The 11857-nt window shown below is 36.4% G+C and overlaps 1 protein-coding gene across 1 annotated transcript; it reads right to left on the minus strand.

Moving 5' to 3' along the window:
- Positions 1-1228: 1228 nt before the first annotated feature.
- LOC577228 (synaptotagmin-2) lies at positions 1229-8004 on the minus strand. Its single transcript, XM_030972672.1, has 7 exons — positions 7590-8004; positions 5875-6072; positions 5082-5336; positions 4382-4632; positions 3672-3801; positions 2910-3038; positions 1229-2790 (listed from the first exon to the last, which is right to left on the minus strand). The coding sequence occupies exons 1-7, from the start codon at positions 7788-7790 to the stop codon at positions 2719-2721; spliced, it is 1236 nt and encodes a 411-aa protein (XP_030828532.1). The 5' UTR covers positions 7791-8004; the 3' UTR covers positions 1229-2718.
- Positions 8005-11857: the final 3853 nt, after the last annotated feature.

Here is an 11857-nt window from a genome sequence, read left to right on the forward strand (position 1 = left end):
ACAAGAGCTCTTTTAATCAGAGCTTTCCAGAGTTAGATCACTAGTATAGTATGTATGCAATGTTTGGATATTTCACTTTAGACCCTCATTGCGCAATTTAGCCAAAGTTTTCCTGTTAACCTGTTTAACTTCTTTTGTCCATCATACAAAGTTTATTTCTAGGTATATAGTAGTTACCATAAATTGTGAAATGTTTCTTGATCTGTTGCAAGCTCTGTGCCCTTTCTTTAACACATTTGTTCAATCATTTCTTTTTCCCCTTTCCAATTTCCCTTTTCTTCCTTCATCCTTTCAAAAATTGATAACCCCCTCACTGGCAGACACACAAATATGGGCAGAACACTTTATAACTCATTGTTATTCACATCCCTCTGCTAAATCTGTAATCTCTAAAATGCTGCAGTAAATCATGTAGGTTGTTTGTCACACAGGTAAACATTGTCTTAGGGATCCACATTCGTTATACTTCAATATGCCACTAGTCTAAAGCAAATAACTAGAGAATTACACAAATAATATAAAAAGGATGACATTTTATTCAAATTAAGAAATAATGATTTACAGATATCTAAAATGAATTATAAATTGAGAATCATAAATTCAAATACATTATTATTTACATAATCATTACATTTCATTTTTACAGTAACCTTAAATAGACAAAGATATATTTAAAGTGGACGGATAGTATCTGAAAGCTAATTTCAATCTTTTCCCTCTTACATAAAGACAAGGAACAATACCGGTATGTACAAGCAGGTAATACAGAAGACTGTCACACTATATTCATCAATGTAAGGTTATTCCTTTCCCTTGAAATGTAAAACCACAATACACATGACTTATATAACTCCAGTAGAGAATAGTTTCATCTAATTTGTGACAATAGGAAGTTATAAATTTGCATAATTTCAGTGTTAATTGTCTTTATACTATAAAGATATAATGCTGTTTGATATTATAAAACTATAATGTTTGCATCTAGTACTTTTGTAAGGAAGGGGGAGGATCAATGACTTTTCAATTTCTCTATTCCACATAATGAGCAGTCATTATGGATTTAAATGGTGCTCAGTAACAATGATTAGTATAAAAGCAAATTTACAAATAGTTGGATTCATTCATACACAAACATGATTTATGTTACTGCAAGCATACTCCTTTGAAAGTGTGTTTGCACATACGGAAAAGTGTTTTCTCCAAAATACATGATCCTTACTACTCAATGTCAGAAATATATCCTTTATTCTTAAATTTATCTATGTATTTGTTACATCAAAATGTATTTCACATGGTTCAAAATTATGAGATGAGTTGCATTCTTTCCTATTATTCCTGATTTTACAATTTTGTGTACATGTGAAATCCAATATTAACAAACATAAACACACACTTGCACACTCAAACAAATATTATACAATATCATAAGAATATTAAAAACATATAATCTATCTATACAAGGAGAATATTCTACAATTCACAAAATTGTAGAAATGTCATAATTACTTTAATATTACCTCTTCATTCAAACCACTAAATAATATACATACTAGCAAACTCATTTTACGGCATAGTTAGCTATATAACTATGAGTACAACAGAGACATGTTGGTTACTGAATACTTAAATTCATTCAGTAGAAGAAAATGATAGTCAACAATGAGACCATGCATACATCATTGTTTACAGCAAATATTGACAGAAAGTATTGATACTGATAAAAAAAAATATTGATGAAAATTAAAAAACTTTATTTTGCTACTTCAATTTTCAATTAATAGACATTATCATTTAAATAATTGCATATACATACTCAAAATTGCATACAATAAAATGGAGCTCAAGGTGAATTTTTGAATGATTATTCCTACCCTACTTTAAAAAAAATCACCCAATATATGTGTCCTTTCTAATGAATTCATTGAGAATAAATATGTTTTTTACATATGAGTACACACACAAATCCTGTTTGTCATCAATTATACAAATAAAAGCACAAATAAAACAAAACCACCCAAACCCTATCTGCTAGGATTTCTGATATTAATGTGCTTAATATAAAAAAGATTAATGGTCCTTTGATCCTGTATTTGTGTTGGAGCACTATCTCATTGTATGGAGAGAAGTGTGAATACAGATTTTGAATAAAAGAGAAGACTGCGTCAGAAAACTGCATTTCAAGTAAGGAGTCCTGCATCCGAAAGGGGTAAAACTCATGAGTCACGACTATTATTCTTAAAAATGAATTAAATCAAACTTGGCTCACCTTTAAAAGTCCACTGACTTATAGAAGACCAGATGTCAACAATCTCATTTTGAACAAATTACTCTAATTGTGTAACAAAATACTCCCAAAAGTGAAAATAATTCAATCATTCAATGAAAGTGAGAACAAAATATTTCATTGTGAAAATATTTTTGTGGTTTAATTTAGTCACTGAATTATTGTAACTTAAACAGATGATGTAGAGGTTGACATTTAGTACTTCATAACTGGCTGGACTTATTCAATGCTTTTAGTTGTGTTTAAACGTGGCCTAAGTAGTTTAGTCCACTTTCAAGAATACTGACCAGTGGCACGGAGTTGCATTAGATATTGATGTAAAATAGTTTACAACTATTTACAACCACATTCAATATCTGCTTTAGTCAGGCCCAGTGCATCTGGATTCAGAGTTCAGACTATGCATGACCAGCTGATGATGATGAAAGGGAATTTCAAGTTGGTACTCCATTAACGATCCGAACCTTTGCAGAAGACCCTGCCTTACGACTGTGGACTGTCAACACCTGAAACATAAACAATCAAACAAAAATAAACATGACAAAAACATGGTTACCATGTACATTTTAAAGTTCGATTTACAATCACATCATGCCACAGATAATAAATATACTGATGGACTTACCTTGTTGCCTCTCTGCTTCTGAAAGACTAAGCCTGGGTACCTGTATACAGAGTGGGCATACATAGCTTCCCGGAACTCTTGCACTGTAGCAGTCTGTGACCACTTGGTCCTTGTCCTCTCAGAGTTTTTCTACAATTAAAAAAGACAGAGGAATGAGTGCAAAGATTCCTGAATTGTTTTTTTTTTCTTGCTCTCATTAAAATTTACATTAATACATGAATGTGGCAGTTATGATAAGCAAAAAGTAATCGTAGATCAGCAAAGTTTAATCCATGAGAATGTTTACCTACCGAAATAGCCATACCATAAGGCAGACTACCACAATAATATTTTAAAATTCTTGAATATATTATTTCCTGAAATCCTACACTACCCTTCAATCAATACATACCCTAATCTACATACTTGTCTAACCTTTTCTGAGTCTGAGTTAGAAGCAAAACACAACTTTCTTACAGTAAAATATACTTTAAAAGTGCAGCTCATCTGTCACTAAAGCCTCATTTACCTATAACACAATACAACACTGATAGAACACTGCAGCACAATGTAATGAAAATATAAAACAACAACAATAACAAACAAACAAACAGCAACAACAACAAATTATAGTGGGCTTCACATTTTAAAATATGATAACGCTATGATAAGTAAGTACACTTTACAGCCTTTTTTCCCTTCCCCATTGCCATTCGTTTACATGTTGACTAGCTTGTTTAAACATGGTTTGCAGAATTCAAGAAAAAGATAAAAATATTTTACCAAGTCTGCCAAAGGGAACTTTCCTGAGAACCCCTGACTGATGTCCAAATTATCCAGATCAATGAACACCTGTCCCATGTCCTCACTGTCTCCAACTAGAGCTTTGTCAAGCACATGCAGGACCAAATATCTGCAGTGAGGCGAATCACAACAGCAGGAATAAAGGGTTAAAACATATTACCACAAAGACTTGAATATCCTTAATAATGGTTGTGTGTTATTACTGCCCCCTCCCCCTCCATTTTTATTATAGGTTAACCAAACCTTAGTAATTTGTGTGAAAGCAGAACAAATTAAAGAACCATGATATTGAATGGTTAAAAAGAAAATTGGATCATTCAACTGTGATGTAACTTGCGAAATCTCCCACTTTAGTAAAATGGTTATCTATTAAATTCTCTTTTTATTTTCCCTCAGTACTGTACCCAGCAAGATACATCATTCTAGTCAATTAGAAATTTTTAAAAATAAGACAATCATTAATTCACTTTTACAATTACATTGAATATTCACAAATCCATAAACTGTAACAATCACTATTTAATAAAGGCTGATGTTAAAGCAGCTTATCCAGAGATCTTTTTTTGAAAATCGCTACCTGTTCCCATCCGATTGTTTCAATGACTGATAATCATTGTCCTATTGTTGTGTCATGCAATTTACCCATCCTATGAGACAAAGGTTGAGAGGTTATGAGACAAAGGTCTTACCTGTTCGTGAACTCCTCCTGAGCCAGCGTGAAGTCAAAGGTCTCCTCCCAGACGGGATCCAGCATCTTCTTCTGGACCTTGGTCTCCTCCACCTTGTGTATGCCTGGAATCAGGACCTTGACGTAGGGGTGTGGCATCTTCTTAGCATCCCTGCAGACTAGTCCTCCTGCACTATGAACTCTGACCTTCAGGGTGTCTGGTAGCTGGTAGGTCAAGGTGATCTCGAGCTCTCCTTGGATGCCCAGATCAGTCTACAGCAAGATAGGGTTAAAAAGCAACATGCATATGCATCAAAATAGAAGCATAGTCCTAACAGTTCACAAACATTTATTACATGATGATATAAGACATGAGAATATTTAATGTTTCATGTTTCATGCTACATAATGTAATATGACACATTTTGACATAATATATATTGTGACTGCTATTCAAGGAAAGGTTTCATAAACATGTACATCACAGTTCAAGTCAGGATCAAAACAACACAGAGATAAACAACCCTTGTTTAAAAAGAAGCCATAATCACACTGATCTATGCATCACAAAGACAGAGTCCAATAGAAGTGTAATCAATCTTACATGATTATTTTTATAGCAAAATTGTGTGAGATTTGAACATTTTCTAGATTGATGTTACATCAAAACAATCATGGCTTTAACATTATGCATGTTATAAAATCAAGAGACGTCTAACTACCTCTGGTTGCAAATCGAACCAGCTGGTGATGATGTCACTGAAATCCATGCTTCCAAGTTGGATGATGTTCTCCCCTATGAAGTCAGCCTTCCCAAACGGATCATGACTTAGTACTCTCACTCTCAACTGAGTCTCTGCAATGTCCTCTTCACTCAGCTTGAAGGTGAAGATTTCATTGAAGGTGGGATTGAGAGTCTTCTTGACATACTGAGTTGACTTCTTCCCTTCATCATGGAGGTCAGGAATGAGTTCCATCTAGATACAAGAAAATTTAGTGACTATTCATTTCAAAAGTAACGGTCTTATCTCAACTTAATTATGTGGCTTCATAATTACACGGATGAGCAGATTTGTTTTCCCACTCATACTTAAACATATTTTTAATCTAATAAAGCACAAATGATAAAGGTACTGTATTTCCAAATTGACGGAAATATAGTCTATACAAACAATTTTAAGAATCACAATAATTTGACTTCAATTTGTGGAAGGTGATGAATTAATAAAAATGATAAAAGTATACATGTTTTCAAAGCACATTATCACTTGCAAGAATCACATTGCCAGAATTAATGAAAACAAAAGGGAAAAGTTAAAAAGAGTACTTAGTAATCTAGATTATGTGTCTCTTTCTGATATTCAATTGTTGTCATTTACATGACTGTTAAGTAAGCATATACATTTATGCTTTTACAAGGAGAACCTCGATAGACTCATGTTCCAATCAAGGTACTATGGCATTTGTCACATTTATCTTGCACTCCATTCCTGTTTCAATCAACCTTAAATTTACCTGAACATATGGATCAGATGTGCGCCCTCTGATGTCCTTTGCACTGAGATCCCTTGCAGATACCACTTTGACGAGAAGCATACTCCTTCGTTTATCATATTTCAAGGATAGTTTCACCTCTCCCTTGGCATCTCCCAATGTCTTGGTGACTGCTGGATCCATGCGCTTGAAAAGCTGCTTCAGAATAAAGATGCTCTCCTGCAGACATCATTCAAACAAAATATATCAAAACCTCACTTTTATTATTAGATCCAAATTTGCTTTATATACTAGATCTAGATCTAGTCATTTCTTAACATATGACTTTGAGGCAGGGGTGGACTGGGACTGAATATCCACTGTCTGACCCGCTCTACATATGCTATAAAATATGCATTCCCAAATTTCATGAAAAAGTTTTGTGCTTTGCAGAAGATCGTTTTCATATTTTCTTTAAAAATAAATCAATTTACTTTCTGATCAAATCGACCCGTAGAACATATCTTAACTGGCCCCTAATGCAAAATATTGAGCGGCCCATGGGGAAAAATCCCGAAAGACCTTTTACTCCCCATGGCCAGTCCACCCTAGATCGAATTTTCCGTCTCTTTCGTTCGTTAGCCTCTTATTGGGGTAGGGTCGGCCGGCTCTCTCTTTAGAGCCTCTTATTGGGGTAGGGTCGGCCGGCTCTCTCTTTAGAGAGAGCCGGCCGGCCGACCCTACCCCAATAAGAGGCTAACGAACGAAAGAGATGGAAAATTCGGTCTAAGTCCACCCCTGCTTTCAAGGCCAAGATTCTCAAGTAGATCATCTAGATCAGACCAATCAATACCATGTTCATTCATTCTTTTTATCATTCTTTTATCAGTCGATCATTCACTTCATTTGATTATTCCATTCATTCAAATTTCAGAATTCAGTCATTGACGATACTTCTTCTTCTTCTTCTTCCTCCGTTGTTCTCGGAGATCTGCAGTTGTATTCTGCAAGCGTCAGTGTTGGTGCCTTTCGTCTCCAGCTGTTGACATTGTAGTTACAAACATTCAAGTGGGAGAGGAAAGGATAGAGGTACGGGCAATGTGAATTTTATGGAGGAAGAGTAGAATTAGAGTGTTCAGTCTATCATATAGATTTGATGGGAGCATGAGGTGGTTGGGAAGAAGTATAGCTTTTGTGAATGCAAAGCCATCATTGAAGTTGAAGTATGAGAGGGTGGTTTCAGAAAAGTGTCTGCTCTGCATTTCTCCGATGAAGTCACTTCGGTGTGACGCTAGGATACTACAGGAGGCCACAAAGTGGATATTATCCTCATCTTCCTGGTGGCAAAGACGGCAAGTGGTTGAGGTTGCTTTCTTAATGGTGACAAGCCTAGTTTGGGTTAGGTATATACATTACATTTCATTTTCAGGGCTCAGGCTCATTCAATTTTTTTTTTTTTTTTTGATAATTGAGTTTAGATCTATTCATTTTGATTAATAACTTCATTCTTTCAATTTCATTTGTTTGTTTCAAGTTGATTTTAATCATGTTGATTATTAAAGTTCATGAGATCACTGACATTGTCAGTTGTTATTCATTCATCGTTGATTAAATTGAATTCATTGACTGATCAAATTCAGAATCAGATCTGACTTTTTAAAACTAAACTTAGAATCTAATTAAGACTTTATTAACTAATCAATATCTAGAACTTTCGAAGATAAATCTAGAAATTAAATGAATGGGGAACTTCTCACATTGTACGTTTCAAAGTCATTTCCCTGACTAGCCATCAATGATGCCGGAGTTTGGTGACGTCTTTTCTTCGCAGTTGTCATTGCCCGAGCAAGCTGCATAACTCGCTCATTGTCAGAGCGGAAATTCTGTTCGACTTGCGCCGACTCATGGGGTGCAGGCTCTCTTGCAGGGCCGCTGGTTGATGAATTTGCTGATCCCATTATCAATCAGTCTGAACTTCTGAAGCACAAGCTAGAAAAATAGAAATTAAAATTCAGTACCGAAGCGTCTTCTCTCACATTTCTTTCAAGCTCTAACTAAAGCGCGATCGGCAGTAGATGATTTACGAGTTGATGCAAAATTTCCTCTTGAAAACTTCGAGGCATATCGAGTTTCCGCCATCTTGTTTATTGAATGACGTCAATGCGTCATGGTTTCCAGTGGCTTATCCCCACTGACAAAATTCCATAATAATCCAAAGCTGAATTATATCATTACATTTATGGCAAAATCGCTATATAACTTGTTTCGTTAAGAAGTCATTGAAAAGAAATGGTAAATATGTATGCCACACTAAAGATGCATAATTCGAAGAAATGCCGCAGCTGATCGATTGAGATGTGCATGGCCATGGAAACAGGCTTTGCCCATTACTCGGTCCAAGGGGTTTTTTTTCTGGAGCGGGAGCGAAATTTTGCCTCCGTATTGGCCTTGCTACAAAATCAATCTTCATTTTGACATCGTCATTTAAGAATGGGCTTGTCATGAAAAGGTTACCCCGATATGGACATATTTGTTAAACATAATAAAAAACAACATATTAATAAATTTAACCTTACCAATTTTGAAAAACTTTTTGGCTTTTTATCAGACAGATTCATTACATCTCTTGTTAGTGCATGGCAAAATACTATATTTATATTTGTAAATTTAAGGGGGATTTACCAAGTGTTGATCTTTTTAAGAGTTTTATAAAGAAACAAAAAGAGTATTGAATATTTCTCAGCGAAAAAAAGAAACAAGCTTGTTTCGCATTTTAAGAAATGGCGATTTGACTTATGATATCATGTTGTTTAACTTTTATTCCTGTGCCCCCTCAATCCGCTTTATGCACTGTAGTTAAAATTATGATTTCTATGTGTAGTGTATATCCCTCAGGGGCGCATACACAATGCATGATGCCTTTCCACCTCGATTCCACAGAAACTGACGGTGTGGTGACATGATAATATCATGATGAAGTTTAGAATGTTTTTTGTATCTGGAGGGTTTGTAGAGAATATTTAAAAAAAATAAAACTACTTAAGACCATGTTCGTGTGCGCCAGTCATGGGCGTCAATCCAAATTAGACCGTGGGGGGGGGGGACACAACTTCAGACAGGGCGGCGCCAGGTTATTTTGTTAGGGGCGAATGGGCGCGCCACACAGGGGGTGGGGTGTCTGAGGGGGTGTGCCCCCTTCAGAAGTTGAAGATTTTGTTTTAAATTGATGTATAAATGGCTTGATTTGGTGCATACTTTTTGCCAAATTAAAAATAAAACAGTAGAACGAAGGGGGTGTGCCCCCCACAGAAGTTGAAGATTTTTTTTTTAATTGATGGATATATGGCTTGATTTGGGGCATAATTTTTACCAAATTAAAAATGAAACAGTCTTAAGTTCAACTAACAGGAACTAGAACGCAAGAGGGGGGGGGGGTAGATAGATGAAATTGTCGTTTCCATTGAACAATCAGCCACAAGGTTTGGAAGATACAAGGGATTAATTTGATTTTTTTTTTTCAGTTGGTGAAAGGATTTTCATCGTAAACCAATGTTTAAACTAACGGTAATGTGAATGTTATATTAATGACGCTTCTATTAATAAAATCTGATCGCCTGATTTGGCTTGATTTTTCTCAACACAGAGAAAAAGAGAGAAAGAAAGAAAAAAAAGAAAGAAAATTTTAACCCTAAATCATGGGGGGGGGGGGGGACATTTCACCACCTGAAAATTCGTGGGGGACGTGTCCACCCCCCCCCCCCCCCGTCCCCCCAGGATTGACGCCAATGGCGCCAGTGATGGATGTTTTGGGTAAATTCAAGGTCTTTCTTTACTGTAATGGTTTTGTATAACTTTCTTGTCCTTTCATTATTGTTATTTGTACTTATACATATTGGTTTTTTGTTTGTTTGTTTGTCTAATTATTACCAATGACTTGAAAATATGTAATTTTTATATGATTGAAAATTTACTATAAACACACAAATAAAAAATAAAAAAAGAATGGGCTTGTCATATACACATGTATATGCCTAAATGCTTTCCCTAGATTTACATGACTGTGATCGAGTGTAGACGCGTACGCAGGGGGGGGGGGGGGGTTAAACCCCCCTAAAATGTTTGGGCTAAAGGAGGGGGGGAAATGTGTTCCCCCCCCCCCCCCCTATTCAGCGGCTGGCTGAGTCGTTTCGAAATTGTTGGGACCAATCAAATAAAAAGTGTTCTTACCCCCCGCTTATTCAGAGGATGGCTGAGTCGTTGCGAAATATTCGGCGCGATTTTCAAATTTTAAAACACCCCCCCCCCCCCCTTGAAAAAAATCCAGCGTATACGCCACTGTTCGAGTGCCAATATTTAGAAAATTATTTTTACCTGCTATTGAGTTGGCGTACTATTTATAGCGCGAGTCGTGGAAAGATGGCAAAGGGGGTGGGGAACTGAGAACCGCGGTCGGAAAATAACGAAATGCGAATTTACACTGGCTACTGATTAGGGCGAGGGTAGGGATCATGGTCCAGTCGTCTTCTTTTCTCATTCGTGCGCCCCTTTTTTCTCGCTTTTTTCAAATTTTAGTTTAGTTTTATCTCTCGATTGGGGTGCCTCCCCGGGGTCTCAGTCATGTAGAAATAATACTGTAAGCATGCGTGGTCAGAAGTTTTCCAGACAAACGAGGGCTTCTTACGGAAGCCAAAATACACCCAAAATGCATAAGGATTTCGCGTCGTTTTTTCCCAAAGTCACACCCTAAACGGGTATTTCAAAAAAGTGTACTCCTAGTCTCCTAAACAGGGCGTAGACAACGGGGGGGATGAGGGGGATGCATCCCCCCCACCTCACAAGGTGGGGGGGATGGCATGTACAATCATCCCCCCCAGGTTTTGGGGAATGATATTTGCTTACTTAATAAGTCATAATGATGATAATAATAGTAATAATAATAATGATAACAATTATAATATTAATAATAATAATCATTATGATGATGATAATAATCCTCATCATTATTGTAATTGTGTTTATTGTTATTAGCCGCATTCACACGGTGAAAGCCAATTCAGACGGTAAAAAAAAGAAAATCTTACAAGTATTTTTTGGTTATCTTGTGGTTTGGAAACCACAAGATAACCACAAGATTAAACAGGCGCGGATCTACGGGGGGGGGGGGGGGGGTTTAGGGGGTTTAAACCCCCACCCCCTTGGGCGGCCCAAAAAACAAACAAACAAAAAAAAAGGAAAAAAAAAGAAGAAAAAAAAAGAAAAAAAGAAAGAAAAAAGAACGCACGCTGGAGAGAAACCCTTTCAAGTGCAAGTATTGTGAGAAGATATTCAACTCCTCTGGTAACTTAACCAAACACATGATCACTCTGGATATAACTGTGTATTTAACTGTTACTTGATTTAAAAAGACGTTATCATGCACTGCTTTTTATGGTCTCCATTGTGTTAATAGATGCCAGGAAAACATCACTTACGGGGTTCAAATAAACACCCCAAAAAAAATCGGCTCGCCGCTTCGCGGCTCGTCGACGATGCTCCGCATCGTCATTATTGGTCAACCCCCCCCCTTAGCAAAAAGCTAGATCCGCCCCTGAGTCATCCCCCCCAGGTGTACGAACCTGTCTACGCCACTGCTCCTAAACAAGTATTAATTGTCAAATTGTAACCCCTTGAACATTTTGAAGTGCGATATGGATTACCATTTCAGTTGTTGACAAAGTGAAATAAATCAAATTGCGCTAATTCTGACGTAAAATTCACAATGTAACTGAAATTGATTTCAATAGAGAAGCAATAACATCAACCTATACACTTCCAAATGAGTTTAATGGAAAAAAAAGGATTACATTTCAAATTTGATCTATACGGTACATGTAGTTTTTTTAAAAAGTACACAATATACGATGAACAGTTACTATTCTACTATGCAAAACAAAGTAGGCCCTATATACAAATTATAAGGGACCAGCTATGTGCGTGAGACTTGGTAGGTCTTGGGCGGTATCGGGGGCATCCATCTTGATCTACT

This window comes from Strongylocentrotus purpuratus, unplaced genomic scaffold (genome assembly GCF_000002235.5).
Source record: "Strongylocentrotus purpuratus isolate Spur 01 unplaced genomic scaffold, Spur_5.0 spur5_scaffold_6, whole genome shotgun sequence".
Lineage (NCBI taxonomy): Eukaryota > Metazoa > Echinodermata > Echinoidea > Camarodonta > Strongylocentrotidae > Strongylocentrotus > Strongylocentrotus purpuratus.

Coding starts and splice junctions, on each gene's coding strand:
- LOC577228 (XM_030972672.1), bottom strand. CDS start 7,790: ATGGGATCAGCAAATTCATCAACCAGCGGCCCTGCAAGAGAGCCTGCA. Junction 4,633..5,081: donor GGTTCGATTTGCAACCAGAG/GTAGTTAGACGT, acceptor ATCTTGCTGTAG/ACTGATCTGGGCATCCAAGG. Junction 3,039..3,671: donor AGTTCCCTTTGGCAGACTTG/GTAAAATATTTT, acceptor TTTTAATTGTAG/AAAAACTCTGAGAGGACAAG.